The 16323-nt window shown below is 44.8% G+C and overlaps 1 protein-coding gene across 1 annotated transcript; it reads left to right on the top strand.

Moving 5' to 3' along the window:
- The first annotated feature begins 9835 nt into the window (after window positions 1-9835).
- LOC106585332 (tumor necrosis factor ligand superfamily member 14) lies at window positions 9836-12693 on the top strand. The gene is made up of 4 exons (XM_014171423.3): window positions 9836-10065; window positions 10575-10602; window positions 10699-10752; window positions 10843-12693. Exons 1-4 carry the CDS (start codon window positions 9862-9864, stop codon window positions 11325-11327), a joined length of 771 nt encoding a protein of 256 aa, XP_014026898.2. The 5' UTR covers window positions 9836-9861; the 3' UTR covers window positions 11328-12693.
- Window positions 12694-16323: the final 3630 nt, after the last annotated feature.

Here is a 16323-nt window from a genome sequence, read left to right as displayed (position 1 = left end):
TTTAGGATGGGTATTGACAATAAACATGGCCGGCCGCTCAGGCCATTTCTCAATAGGTAATTCATCACAAGCCCACACTCCATAAAATTGTTTTCCAATCAAGCGGGTCATGAGCCCTTCCAACTCTTGGGTATTCATGTCTTTGCTCAACGATCCTTAATAATAATCCACTAAGACCTGTCTTCGGGCATTCACTTCCAAGATTGAATCAGAGCATGCATAAACAATCATGCTAACTGTACAGGCTAAAGGTGTACGGAAACGCATTTCCAGCCTGAGGTTACCTTGGGACACCACGCAGATTTCCCGAGGTGTCATCATCAGGGGATAAATTGAAAGCATACAATGTGTAACCCTCTGCAAAATAATTTCTTTCAATAGGTAAAGAGAGATCTTTTAGATGCCTCCCGGTAGCCAGGAATAGATTGTAAAATTCTCGCACAGATATGTTGTTACTAAATTGCGGTTGGAAAGCCTTAGCAGGGACCTGACGTCCGTCCTGACAGAGAGCTACATACTCTGCATTGAAGTGTTGAAAATTAAATGGGGTTTTATGTAAGCTGCCCGTACTAGAGGCGTGATCAACCAAACCTATAACCACGTAGCGGTGTAAAGGGCCTAGAAAAAGGTTTTCTTGACTACAGATTCAACTGCCCACAGGTATGCTAAAGGTTTTCATGGTAATTCTTTGGAGAGGGTAAAGGGCATTTCCTTTCATCAAAGCCTGTGTGTGACCCAGACGAACTGCCGGAGATACAGACACTTTTTTAATAAAAAGCGTTGCCCCCAACACTTTTAAACTAAAGTCACCGTCTTGGGCAGACATCAGACAAAACTCATCCTTGGCCCTGGTTAATTTTAGTCTTTAATCAACCGAATTTATGAGTAAACGTTCTTGAAAGAAAATGTCAAAGTGTATAGGCCCTAGCAGATGAAACTCTCGAGATTCGGCACAGTAGTGAGCGTGTGCCTCCAATCCTTTGTTTGCACTGGTGGAAGGGTCTATCGATTCCATAGAGACTCCTGCAATATCCTTGCTAAACAGCCCGGCGGTGAATTGTGTCTTGAGAGTGTCTTCGGAGTAGTTGAGTAAACACTCCATGATGGCCCCATAGGGGTATGTGGCACTGCTTTGACTGATTAGGCGTTCACCCAAAGTCACATCCACTTGGGAGAAGGGGTAATTAATGAGACTCACTTTGGCATCATCTGCAATATTAGTACCATCTATTTTGGTCACTTTTAGACATAAATGCACCAAGGTGTTGTTGAGGTCTGTAACGGCTGTCTGAAGTAGTAGACCAAGGTGCAGCGTGGAATTTGTTCATCTTTTATTTTAGCTGAAAAAAGGTACTTCACAAAGAAACACAGACGACAGCCAAACAGTCCTGTCAGGTATAGACCTAGCACACTAAACAGAAAACATCTACCCACAAAACCCAAAGGAAAAACATGCTGCCTAAGTATGACTCCCAATCAGCAACAACGATGTACAGCTGTTCCTGATTGGGAGCCATACCCGGCCGAAACAAAGCAATCCCCAACATAGAAATACAGACATAGAATGCCCACCCAAATCACACCCTGACCAAACCTAAATAGAGACATAAAAAGGCTCTCTCAGGTCAGGGCGTGACAGTACCCCCCCCGAAAGGTGTGGACTCCGGCCGCAAAACCTGAACCTATAGGGGAGGGTCTGGGTGGGCATTTCTCCGTGGTGGAGGCTCTGGAGCGGGACGCAGACCCCGCTCCACCACTGGCTCACCCCACTTCACTGGCTCCCCTAGAGCGTGATCTCCTGCCGCCGACCATGGCCTGGGGACCCTCGCAGCGGGCCCCGGACTGGTGGGCGACTCTGGATGCTCCGGACAGGCGGGCGGCTCTGGCGGCTCCGGACAGGCGGGCGGCTCTGGCGGCTCCGGACAGGCGGGCGGCTCTGGCGGCTCCGGACAGGCGGGCGGCTCTGGGGGCTCCGGACAGGCGGGCGGCTCTGGCGGCTCCGGACTGGCGGGCAGCTCTGGCGGCTCCGGACTGGCGGGCGGCTCTGGCGGCTCCGGACTGGCTCTGGGCGCAGGCACAGGATTCACCAGGCTGGGGAGACATGCAGGAGGCCTGGCTCTGGGCGCAGGCACAGGACTCACCAGGCTGGGAGGACATGCAGGAGGCCTGGCTCTGGGCGCGGGCGCAGGACTCACCAGGCTGGGAAGACATGCAGGAGGCCTGGCTCTGGGCGCAGGCACAGGACTCACCAGGCTGGGAGGACATGCAGGAAGCCTGGCTCTGGGCGCGGGCGCAGGACTCACCAGGCTGGGAAGACATGCAGGAGGCCTGGCTCTGGGCGCAGGCACAGGACTCACCAGGCTGGGGAGACATGCAGGAGGCCTGGCTCTGGGCGCAGGCACAGGACTCACCAGGCTGGGAAGACATGCAGGAGGCCTGGTTCTGGGCGCAGGCACAGGACTCCCCCGGCTGGGGAGACATGCAGGAGGCCTGGCTCTGGGCATAGGCACAGGACTCACCAGGCTGGGAAGACATGCAGGAGGCCTGGCTCTGGGCGCAGGCACAGGATTCCCCCGGCTGGGGAGACATGCAGGAGACCTGGCTCTGGGCGTAGGCACAGGACTCACCAGGCTGGGGAGACATGCAGGAGGCCTGGCTCTGGGCGCAGGCACAGGACTCACCAGGCTGGGAAGACATGCAGGAGGCCTGGTTCTGGGCTCGATGACCACTCTAGCATGGCACTTGCGGGGGGCTGGGATGTAGCGCACCGGGCTATGAGCGCGCACTGGAGACACTGTGCGCTCTACCGCATAACACGGTGCCTGACCAGTACCACGCCGGTAAGCACGGGGAGTTGGCTCAGGTCTAACGCCTGACTCTGCCAATCTCCCCGTGTGCCCCCCCCCAAAATCATTTTGGGGGCTGCCTCTTCACCCCCACCTGCTTCCCCGGCAGGTTGTTGCAATGGTCAAATAGCTGTTCCCAAGTCCAGTCTATTCTTCCCTCCAATTCCTCCAGCGACCAGGATGCCATCACCTCCCGAGTACGCTGCTTCCCCTACTCCTGGTGCTGCTCCCCTCCATGCTGCTTGGTCCGTTTTTGGTGGGTAGATCTGTAACGGCTGTCTGAAGTAGTAGACCAAGGTGCTGCGTGGAATTTGTTCATCTTTTATTTTAGATGAAAAAAGGTACTTCACAAAGAAACACAGACGACAGCCAAACAGTCCTGTCAGGTATCAAAGCTATACCTAGCACACTAAACAGAAAACATCTACCCACAAAACCCAAAGGAAAAACATGCTGCCTAAGTATGACTCCCAATCAGCAACAATGATGTACAGCTGTTCCTGATTGGGAGCCATACCCGGCCGAAACAAAGCAATCCCCAACATAGAAATACAGACATAGAATGCCCACCCAAATCACACCCTGACCAAACCTAAATAGAGACATAAAAAGGCTCTCTCGGGTCAGGGCGTGACATGGTCCAGATAGTTGTCACAATGGCCTGGTATGAAAAATTCTATAGGACCGTTGTCGGTAATGGTAGAGAGTGGGGCTATCTCCACATAACTGGACCTATCTATTGAATGTTGGGTTAAGGGGGCCGTGAAAAGATCGAGCTCTGTCTTTATAGCTTCAGATGACATGCGGTGTAAAAGAGCCATGTTTCTTGGTTCTTTTAGAAAATACTTCCGAGTATTCTTTTTGTCGTTTTTGGTGCAGACCTCCTCACTTTGCCACGTCTTTGACTTACTGAGTTTCTTTTAACGGTTAACCTCTGCTTTTTAGGGGCTGGCCTGCGTCTTACACCCGGAGGTCTCTTTTTTGGTCTTCGAGACAACATAAGCCCGGAGCCTTCTTGATGCTCGGCATCTGGTGACGCCCTTCGGTTCATAGCATTGGCTACAACCTCACTTACTATATTTTTAGCCGCTGATTTTAAATGTGGTTTGGCTATGCTGAGGCCTCTCTTCATAAACGGTAAAACCATCCTAAAGAGGTTACGAAATATACCGCCTATCCCCGAACCGTACATGGTCGGGGATCCATGATAGCCGGGTAACCCATTACCCACTTGATCAACATAGTATGAGACATAGTGGTTAGGGTCGAGATAGTGGTTGTGTTCCATAACAATTTTTAATTTATTTGTATTATGTTTATAATTTTTTTTTTAATATAATAATAATAATATATATATAAAATACTAATAATATATTATATATGTAGAGAGGCTTTGGAGGGCCTAAAGTGGAGTTTTACAATCGTTTTACCATAAGTAAATTCAATGTTTTCGTTCTGATCCGTTTTAAGCTCAACCAGAATGTTTTCAATATATTTCTTGCTTACAGGTACGTAGTGTGGCTTGTCGTTGGTGACAGTGACTATCCCTCCATCCTTTCCCTCTATATGAACTGTTCTCAGGAGGGGCACACAACTGTCTCCTACCCTCTGATATGATATGATGTCGGTATACACAAATATGTTGTAAAACCCTGCATGTATATTCGCAGGGAATGGGGATAATTGATCTTTCACATACGTCCATTTATTGGGAACCATCCCCAACATGTATGCTAAATTACCGGTGGTCTTTATACCCCTATCTGCAGCCCCTGAGATTTGTACACGTTTATGAATAGGGTTGTAGCTCAAGAGTATTTCCGTATTGTTCTGGGTTAGGAGTTTGTTCAACTCTGAGACGATCCTGTCGACGGTTCTATAGAACCCTTTTTTAATCTTTATAAATTTCGCAGGTTCCAATATCCTTTTGCAATAAAAATCCTGGTCCTTATCTTTGATATTATACCAACTATGCGGGTATGTAATCTCGCTGAGACCTACTTCCCAGGCCTCGGATAACTCTATAGACTTTGGAAAATTGGTTGTATAATTCGAACTTTGATTATTACGATATATATGTGCAGACGCATTACTGGGGAGGGTCAGGTAGAAGCCGCTGTGTTCCATGAGGCATTCCTGTGTACACTCGAATGATGTTGTATTTATCATGCATGAGGGTTTAAGTTAACCCCCGATGCCTCCACCACATTGTGCTCTAAAACCCAACTGTTGAACTTTTGGGGCCAATTTTTCGAACGGACAAACACCCATTTCTTACCCTTTTCACTCTTATGATCTAGAATCTCCTCCACGTGAAAGACTTTGTCTTTACCCATCTGTACCTTCTGTAGTTCCTTCTCATAAAACGATCCCTCTATAAGCTCCCCGTCATAGTCTTTTAACTTGTAGACCGGGGGTATGCGCGGTAGACATTCGGTAACGGTGAACAACTCATCGCTGTAACCTTGCTCATATTTTTTGTCGAAAACACCCCTCAACTTGGATATACGTACCAAGTCCCCCACTAGGAATTTAAAATCAATTTTTTTCTTACGGCGAAGGGGGAATAAGCCATACAGATTTTTAAAGACTTGAAAAGAGTTTTCAGAAGAGACCTGAGGGCTTCATCCTTATACTCTTATGGTAGCTGTAGTTGTAACCCTTTACTAAATCTTGAACTATATCGATATATATATGCGTGTTGTGAGCTGTAAAATATCTCCACATCCGCTCCTTCAGAGTTCTGTTAAAGCGTTCAACAACTGAAGCTTTCAAATCCGAGCCTGTAGCAAAATATACTATATTGTGCTTCTTCATGAGTTTCTGAAAAGCATTATTAAACAATTATTTTCCGCAATCAGTCTGCACTTTCTTGGGGACTCCTCCTTCCTTCAAGATAGAGTCAAAGGCCCTGGTCACCTCTGCCCCGCTCTTATTTCTTAAGACCCTTACAAATGCCCTTTAGAGAAAATATCTATAAGCGTTAGCATGTATCGAATCCAATCATTTTTTTCTGCAAGGGCCTGCATGTCACATAGATCCGCCTGAAACTGGGACAAGGGATGAGTAGAAAAAACGATATTTCTTGGAAATTGTTTTCGTACAGGTTTATGCAGAGTATAAGCATCCTGCTCGGCTAACCACTCATTCACTTGAGCAATGCCTAACCGGCTACCTATTTCTTTGGCTATAGCTCTCTGTAAACGCTCCTTACCCCCATAAGACCCAGGGTTAGAGGGGGTGTAATACACGTTTTTCAACATCTGCTCCCCCATCCTTCCTGCCTCTCTGAGGTACAATAACGTTAATGAGCCACTTTCAAATAACGACAACATTTCTTTTTCATTTTGTATTTTTATTTTTGCAAACATCAAGTATTACGTATACAGGCAATTCAGGATTCGTTGCAGGATACTTGTCCCCGTTTTCTCAACAATCCAAGCATGCAACACCCTGTATATCTGGTTTAGATTTACAGGTTTGTGTCGCTGAATTTTTAAAACACACACATCCGCTATATAAGTATATAAACAACAAATATGATACATGTTACAATTAAATGGTGTTTCAAACAAATAAAATAAAATCTTAGACAAGGTTGTTTCTAGTTCTTCAGAATCATCCACAAGACAGGAGACCAGTTGTGTCCATTGTAGACTCTTGCCCGTATGTCGTACATGATTCATGATTTGCTCCATTTTTAGCACACGCTCTACATTAGCCCATGTATTATGGGGATTTCTGACTGACTTAAGATGAAATATTACTTTATTTGGCACTTAATAGGGTCATTTTGTTTTACGTGAACTTATTTTTTATGAAGTTAAACATGTGCATTTTATGACCGAATGTAAAAATTAAGTGAAATCAACGTTTTGTTTTTTTCTCCAAGTTTACTTTATTTTCAATAATTTCATGCATCACATTTGTAAGTTCTCTCAAAATAAAAAACGTATTTATTCTCTCTAACATCGTATGTATATAGTTCCCCATTGCTTTACATCTAAATAACAAATAGGTATTGTCACTCGTTCTCTTGGGTTTTGTTGAGCCAGAAAGTCATCACATCATCCACCACAGCTTCCCTGTATTTGTTGTCGTCCACCAGGGTGTGTGTAACGCCCTGGCCATAGAGAGGGGTTTTTGTTCTTTATTTTGGTTAGGCCAGGGTGTTACATTGGGTGGGCGTTCTATGTTCCTTTTTCTATGTTTTTGTATTTCTTTGTTTTGGGCCGTGTGTGGCTCCCAATCAGGCACAGCTGAAGCTCGTTGTTGCTGATTGGGAGTCACACATAAGGAGCATGTTTTTCCTTTGGGTTTTGTGGGTAATTGTTTCTGTTAGTGTTTGCACCTGACAGGACTGTTTGGCTGTCAGTTTTCTCATTTTGTTTTGTATAGTGTTCTTTCTGCTATTAAATATTCTATGATGAACACTAACTCCGCTGCACCTTGGTCTACTTTCTCTCACGACGGCCGTTACAGTGTGTCGGATTTCTTTGAGTTTCTCGTGGATGTAGATCGCCTCCTTCAGTTCATGTAGGAAAGCCTCGGTTACCCCGTAAACTCTGGGAATAGACGGCACAAGACCCATAGACTCCAGGGCTCTGACCAGCGCAGGTATAAACCTGCAGGACCACAGTCTTTACACCAGCTCCTCAAAATGGTTGAAGAAGTAGTATCTTGGGGGCTCGTATAAACACGGATGCCGGCGCTGGCTGGGGTGATTGATCTCACAACCGATGCATTTTTACGTATATACTCTCCAATCACCACGTTTAAAAGTGTGGCTACAGAGGCCTTGATGGTGTCCACAAAAATACTACTGACCACCCCATCAAACACATCCTCAGGCTGTGTACATGTCGGGGGTCTTGGCTGGGGGGAGTAGAATGGTTGGCTGTGAGGCATAGAGTCCTTAGGGTCTGGCCCCCATGACATATCGGAGTCCTGGTATGTTGTAGGAATATCCATGGTATATGCTGAAATAAAGAACCGGAGGCTTTAAGGGACCTCCTTTTATTGTTGAACCAGTCCTTTGGGGGTCAGGGCGTGGTTAACGCAGCCGTGTACTTAGTTTTCTTCGGGGGCTGACCCTTCTGAGGATGACCCTTCTTGGGGTTCCTTTGAATCATAATCCTCAGGATTCATATATATTATGCACTTCGTTAGCCGAGCAATGCTCTGCCACTCTTGGCTCTGTACAAAAAGAATGTCCAACAAATCTAACATTTTCAATTCCATTAGATCCCAACTTTTAAAAGGAATAAGCATGCGCAACCTGAAATCCCCAGTCAGGCCACCATCACGAATGTTTTGGTTGCGGGTTTCCTCGTTGCTGATATAGAACTCCACGGATCCACAAGGAAGTCCATTCTTTCTCTGTATTTTCACCCTGTGAAATACTCTTCCAGAGGAGTCTGGGGTACCTTCCCAACAGGTCTCGTAGCCCGTGAACAAGCTATACCCCTTTGTGATAACTCTCAGTTCGGGACACACAACCTTGCGAAAAACCGACCAGTCTTCAACCCCATAGTCCACTCCTAAATTCGGGTCTGTATATTCTCCACCTTCGGCTACAGTATAGAGTTTCACTCTACGGGCCGGGTAATCAAACTGATACCCCCAGTGCTGTCCATTAGACATCATCACTTGATCTTTCAGTGCAGTTGCGGGCGGTATTTGGGTTCTATACACACATAGAAACCGCTTTTTTGGCGCATCGTATATTGTTGCTTTATACTGGGTCTTTTCTCTATGTTTCACCCGCGGTCCTGCTTCCATTGTTACGGTCATCACTGCTTTACCAAAATCCATATTTATTTTTAAAATCTTGTTTAGTGTTCTGGGGCCGCGTATGTTGTTCTGGGTCTTATTTATAAGTCGTCTGCCTCCAACACAATCCCCCCCCCTGGACATTCCTACTTTATAGACAACAACCCTAAGAGCAATAAAATAGGTGGGGTGTGGGGCCATCCTCTTTGAAATGTTCAAACACAACCCCCCAGTTCAACGAGGTCCCTACACATCAATCATCATGACAACTTCAAAGGAATAGATGCAATATAGATATAAAATAACACACACTCTAACACGTGACAGAACAGGATGCAACTATATGGCCCTAATCACGTGACACCTTCCCGCCAGGATGTCCTGGCCGGATGCCCTTATTTGGGCATGCACGCCCCATCCAGACATAGGGTCATAAATCATGATTTTGACCGATGCCGTCTACTTTATTCTCTCTCTTAAGTAAAAATACTTTAAAGTACTACTTAAGTAGATTTTTGGGTCTGTACTTTTATTTTACTATTCATATTTTTGACAACTTTTACTTTAACTTCACTAAACAAAATGATGTACTTTTTACTCCATACATTTTCCCTGACACCCAAAAGTACTCGACAGGAAAAATGGTCTAATTCACACACTTATCAAGAGAACATCCCTGGTCATCCTTAGTCTGATCTGGCGGACTCAATAAACACATGCTTTGTTTGTAAATAAATACAAATATACAAAATGTGGCCGTCTGCTTTGCTTAATATAAGGAATTGATTTGTACTTTTATTTTTACATTTGATACTTAAGTATATTTAAAACCAAATACTTTTAGACTTTTACTCAAGTAGTATTTTACTGGGTGACTTTCACTTCTACTGAGTAATTTTCTATGAAGGTATCTTTACTTTTACTCAAGTATGACAATTGTGTACTATTTCCACAACTGACTGTAGATGTATTCCAGAGTAGAGAGTGTTCCAGAGTAGAGACCCACAGTAGCTACTGTAATTAAGTACTGGAACTGTCTGCTGTGGCAGGTAGGAAGGTGCCAGTTACGTGAGAAATATCTTCTGTCAATGTTAATATCAAAGGGCACCAAATTCAGGATCCCCCTGGTTTGGAACTAAACTCCGAATGTTTTCAAATCCTAGAAACGCCCCTGGGTGCAACGTGGGCGACAACATTAATAAAAGTCGGACTTGAATGTCAAAAGCCATTGACTACTCCCTACATGCTGATAATGACAGCTGTTGGCGCTGAAGCAGTTTGCTGTGAGATCCCAGCGGAGAGTGACAGGAGTCTTTATGCCCGAGTGAACCGCAGAGACAAAGGGCGGCCAATGTGCCTCACTCGGTTCGCTGCGCTTGTCTCTTTACTTCTGTCTTGTGCTGTACTCTTGCTAAACGCATATCATCATAAAGCAGCAGACTACCAGGTGAGCTTCTCATTCAACAGCGCACAAGTGTTCTTCGATTAAATCAACCTGTTACCTGCAAATAATCCCGATTCGGAATCATTTATGCATAGTGTTGTGTGTGGTTAGAAACGTGAACTGGTACAGTAGCCTACAGTAAATGTGTATAATTATTAGAGAACCAACATCAGAACACGCTTAGTCATTCTAATTTTGGAGGTTGTGGTAATACTTGGGCACTGTATTTAGATCAATATATATTTAACTAGGCAAGTCAGTTAAGGACAAATTCTTATTTACAATAACGCCTACACCGGCCAAACCAAGACCAATTGCGCACCGCGCTATGGAACTCCCAAACACAGCCAGTTGTGATACAGCCTGGAATCGAACCAGGGTGTCTGTAGTGACATCTCAAAGCACTGAGATGCAGTGCCTTCGACTGCTGTGCCTCTCGGGAGCCAAATCAAATACATTTTTAAGAGATTATGCTCAGAAAATCTTAATGGATCTTGTGTTTTTATTTGTAGCACACTTCAGCTGGAGGTGATTCTATGGGTAAATTATTATTATGACTATGGTTATGATATTCTAATCATCATCATTATTATTATCATCATCATCATCCTCACTGTCTATTTTATCCCGCCATAGGCAGTGTTCAACAGCAGCAGCAAATTGAAAACAATCTAAGTGCCCATCTGACAGGTACAATTATGATACACACACACTATTCCTTGAAAGACCAATCATTAAGACTAAGCTAAAAAGTAATGGCCTCTCTTGTCTCTCCTCCAGCTCCATACTCATTTAATCATTCAAAAATGGTATACCTTGAATGGGAGTACAACCTTGGACTTGCTCACCTTAGCGGCTTTAAGTATCATGACGGCGACCTCATCGTGCTCAAAGATGGCATGTACATGGTTTACCTGCAGATCACCTTCCGAAGCCCTGGTCACTTTGTGTGTAATGAGGAGGACTCAGGTTTCATCCTCACCCAGAAAGTAATCCTGTTTGCAAAGAGCTACCAAAAAAACAGAGACCTGCTAACAGCATCTGACACAGTGGACTGCATTCCCAAATCGAATGACTGTCAGCCAACTGATTCAGAGGGCTGCAACGAGGACTCAGGTACTCAGTACTGGGAAAAGTCCCTCTGCACGTCCGGGGTGTTTAAACTAAAAGCTGGGGACAGGCTCAGAGTGAGGAAGGGGGACAGGTACCATGAGCTGATGCTCCTTCAAGAAGACAGGACATTTTTTGGGGCACATCTCATTTGATGTTGTTCCCCAGAAACAACAGGTGCAGGGATAATAATGGACTTATATACTGCTATATTGTTTTGTTCGTTTTTTATTGACTACGCCATAACTTTGTTGTTTTCTGTGACATCTCCATGATAGCCTAACATTGTGGAAATTAGTGTAATCACTAACCACACTTATCAGACAAATGAATGTCTGTCCACTGTATACTTTACTTACTTCTTGGAGTTTTCATTTTATAATTATTTCATAATGTGTGTGAGAGAGCACTTGAAGAAGGAAATCAGTTTTATTATGCTCTCATAAAGTGTCCATGAATAACTTGTTGTTCAGTAAAACAGTGCATTAACACAGGCAGCCCAATTATGTTTCCACAAATTGGTATTTTGCCAATATCAAAGTGTCAAACAAATGTGATCGTAATGTGATAAAAGGAGAGGCTACTCCTTTACTCTGAAATGTCATACATTTTACTCTGCAACTCCAGTAGATTATTTAAATCAGTCTGTTTCATATTGTTTCACCTGGTCAGCAACAGAGAATTCAAATGAGCAGGTGTAACAGATGGGGATTTGTAACCTCTCTCCTCAGCCTGAAATGTCTCCACCCGTGCCCCAGAGAAGTTGTCAAGAGGGTAGTCACGTTTATTTGCAAGACAGAGGTCTCAAGTTCCAGTCAGTCTCAGTGTGAGCTGGTGCAGGAGAGAAAGTATAATAAGCAAGAACAGTGATGTCCGTAACACAGGCAATTAGGGAACTTTCTATCAAATTAAATTGATGATCTTACCCAATACCTGGAAAGCCTTGTAATCAGTTTGTGTTATTGAACTTAGCCATGAGTAGAGTCTGACTGTGTCCGCTACAAATGTCCCTAAAGCTCATCCTGATCTTCTACTGTATAAAAAAAGTGATGTTTGATGTGTCTCCAGCAGATTAACAACAGGATGAACATTTACATCTTAGTCATTTAGCAGACACTCTTATCCAGAGCAACTTACAGTAGTGAATGCATACATTTCATGCATTTTTTTTGTACTGGCCCCCCATGGGAATCAAACCCACAACCCTGGTGTTGCAAACACCATGCTCTACCAACTGAGCCACAAGGAAGGCTAACATGCAATATGTTGTTTACCACATCAGCCTAACCTTACTTAAGAATGTAAGGAATGCGCACTATTGCACCATCGTGATGGTCAACACCCATTGTAAATGATGATTAACTGATGCATGGCTTAATGTTTACACGGGGTGAGCAATAGTAATATTCCCACTGTGTTTGGGTTCTGCACCCGTCTGCTCGACTTAGTGTTGACTAAGAGTTTACATTGATGTTCAAAAAAAGTAATTAAATAAAAACTAAAGTTTTCATTTTCACAGAACATTTTCACATTCACATTATTAGGCAATAGTCTTCACTTCCATGTAAAATAAATGTCTACCCTTTATGACCTGTACCAATATCCGGGTGCATTTCTAGTGTGAAAAAGGTATAGCATTTTAATTAATCTTTGAATACAGTAAATGACTTTGAAACATGTAAAATATAATTCATCCCCTCTTATGAAAGAAGATACTTATCATCACCTTAAAGGTTTGCATGGTGACCCTAAAAGGAATAACAAAATGCATCATGAGGCTGTAATAAGACACCAGAAGCATGGGTGGGCTACATAAACAATAAACATGTGAGGATAGATAGAGAGGGGGCATTTAATAAAGTGATGGAGTCCAGGTGAGTCCAATGAAGCGCTGATGCACATAACAATGGGGTGACATGTAGCCTAGTGGTTAGAGTGTTGGGCCAGTAACCGAAAGGTTGCTAGATCGAATCCCTGAGCTGACAAGGTAAGAATCTGTCGTTCTGCCCCTGAACAAGGCACTGTTCCTAGGCTGCCATTGTAAATAAGAATTTGTTCTTAACTGACTTGCCTAATTAAAAAAAATGTCAAACAATGGTGACAGGTGTGTGTAATGATGGGCGGCCCCCAGAGAGGGGGAGCAGGCGTGACAAAACAGGTGGCTTGGATTTTAGGAGGGTGTGAATGGTATGATAAATATCATTTCTATGGGAGTAAACTGCACATGACATTTTGTGTTATTGCTGCCAAATACTTTAGGGAAGGAAAAAAATACCAGACTTTAAAAAAAACTGAGTGGGTTGTGTTGAAAAATGGAATGTGGAATGGAATGGAATGTAAATAACCTCATTACTGAATCATGAAGAGAAAGAACCTTATACAGTGCCTTCGGAAGCATTCAGACTCCTTGACTTTTCCCACATTTTTACGATACAGCTTTATTCTAAAATTGATTAAATACCCCATAATGGGCTCCCGAGTGGCCCAGCGGTCTAAGGCACTGCATCTCAGTGCAAGAGGTGTCACTACAGACGCTGGTTCATTTCCAGAATGTATCACATAGGGTGGCGCACAATTGACCCAGCATCGTCCGGGTTAGGGTTTGGCCGGGGTAGGCCGTCACTGTAAATAAGAATTTGTTCTTAATAACTGACTTGCCTAAATAAATAATGACAAAGCAAAAATGTGTTTTAGACATTTTTGCTAATTTATCAAAATAACAAAACGGAAATATCACATTTATATAAGTATTCAGACACTTTACTCAGTACTTTGTTGAAGCACTTTTGACAGCGATTACAGCATCGGGTCATCTTGGATATGACAATACAAGCTTGGCACACCTGTACTTGGGGAGTTTCTCCCATTCTTCTCTGCAGATCCTCTCAAGCTCTGTCAGGTTGGATGGGGAGCGTTGCTGCACAGCTATTTTCAGGTATCTCCAGAAATTTTTGATCGGATTCAAGGCCGGGCTCTGGCTGGGCCACTCAAGGACATTCAGAGACTTGTCCTAAAGCCACTCCTGCATTGTCTTGGTTGTGTGCTTAGGGTCGTTGTCCTGTTGGATGGTGAACCTTCGCCCCAGTCTGAGGTCCTAACCTGCTCCAGAGTGCTTTTCATCAAGGATCTCTCTGTACTTTGCTTTGTTCATTTTTGCCTCAATCCTGGCAAGTCTCCCAGTCCCTGCCACTTAAAAACGTCCCCACAGCATGATGCTGCCACCACCATGCTTCACCGTAGGGATGGTGCCAGGTTTCCTCCAGACGTGAGGCTTGGCATTCAGGCCAAAGAGTTCAATCTTGGTTTCATCAGACCAGAGAATCTTGTTTGTCATGGTCTGAGAGTCTTTAGGTGCCTTTTGGCAAACTCCAAGTGGGCTGTCATGTGCCTTTTACTGAGCAGTGGCTTCAGTCTGGCCATAAAGGCCTGATTGGTGGAGTGGTGCAGAGATGGTTGTCCTTCTGGAAGGTACTCCCATCTCCACATTGAAACTCTGGAGCTCTGTCAGAGTGACCATTGCTCAGTTTGGCCGGGCGGCCAGTTCAAGGAAGAGTCTTGGTGGTTCAAAATTGTTTCCAATTAAGAGTGATGGAGGCCACTGTGTTCTTGGGGACCTTCACTGCTGCAGACATATTTTGGTACCCTTCCCCAGATCTGTGCCTCGACACAATCCTGTCTCAGAGCTCTACGGACAATGCCTTCGACCTCATAGCTTGGTTTTTGCTCTGACATGCATTGTCAACTGTGGGACCTTATATAGACAGGTGTGTGCCTTTCCAAAACATGTACCACAGGTGGACTCCAATCAAGTTGTAGAAACATCTCAAAGATGATCAATGGAAACAGGATGCCCATGAGCTCAATTTCGAGTTTCACAGCAAAGGGCCTGAATACTTCAAATCAAATCAAATCAAAATGTATTAGTCACATGTGCCGAATACAACAGGTGTAGACAGAGTGAAATGCTTACTTACGAGCCCCTAACCGACAGTGCAGTTTCATAAAATATGGATAAGAGATAAAAGTAACAAGTGATTAAAGAGGAGCAGTAAAAAATAACAATAAATACAGGGGTGCCGGTACAGAGTCAATGTGCGGGGGCACCGGTTAGTTGAGGTGGTATGTACATGTAGATAGAGTTAATTAAAGTGACTATGCATAGATGACAACAGAGAGTGGCAGTGGTGTGGAGAGGGGGGGGGGGGGCAATGTGAATAGTCTGGGTAGCCATTTGATTAGATGTTCAGGAGTCTTATGGCTTGGGGGTAGAAGCGGTTTAGAAGCCTCTTGGACCTAGACTTGGCGCTCTGGTACCGCTTGCCGTGTGGTAGCAGTGAGTACAGTCTATGACTAGGGTGGCTGGAGTCTTTGACAATTTTCAGGGCCTTCCTCTGACACCGCCTGGTATAGAGGTCCTGGATGGCAGGAACCTTGGCCCCAGTGATGTACTGGGCCATTCGCACCCTCTGTAGTGCCTTGCGGTCGGAGGCCGAGCAGTTGCCATACCAGGCAGTGATGCAACCAGTCAGGATGCTCTCGTTGGTAGAACCTTTTGAGGATCTGAGGACACATGCCAAATCTTTTCGGTCTCCTGAGGGGGAATAGGTTTTGTCGTGCCCGCTTCAAGTCTGTCATGGTGTGCTTGGACCATGTTAGTTTGTTGGTGATGTGGACACCAAGGAACTTGAAGCTCTCAACCTGCTCCACTGCAGCCCCGTCGATGAGAATGGGAGCATGCTCGGTCGTCTTTTTCCTGTAGTCCACAATCATCTCCTTTGTCTTGATCACGTAGGGTGAGAAGTTGTTGTCCTGGCACCACACGGCCAGGTCTCTGGGATGATGTTGTTGATGTGAGACATGACCAGCCTTTCAAAGCACTTCATGGCTACAGACGTGACTGCTACGGGTCAGTAGTCATTTAGGCAGGTTACCTTAGTGTTCTTGGGCACAGGCACTATGTTGGTCTGCTTAAAACATGTTGGTATTACAGGCTCGGACATGGAGAGGTTAAAAATGTCCGTGAAGGCACTTGCTAGTTGGTCAGCGCATGCTCGCAGTACATGTCCTGGTAATCCGTCCGGCCCTGCGGCCTTGTGAATACTGACCTGTCTAAAGGTCTTACTCACATCGGCTGCGGAGAGTGTGATCACA

This window comes from Salmo salar, chromosome 24, assembly GCF_965601325.2.
Source record: "Salmo salar chromosome 24, fSalSal1, whole genome shotgun sequence".
Lineage (NCBI taxonomy): Eukaryota > Metazoa > Chordata > Actinopteri > Salmoniformes > Salmonidae > Salmo > Salmo salar.
Note: the sequence above shows the minus strand (reverse complement) of the source record. Positions and strands in the feature narration are given on the sequence as shown.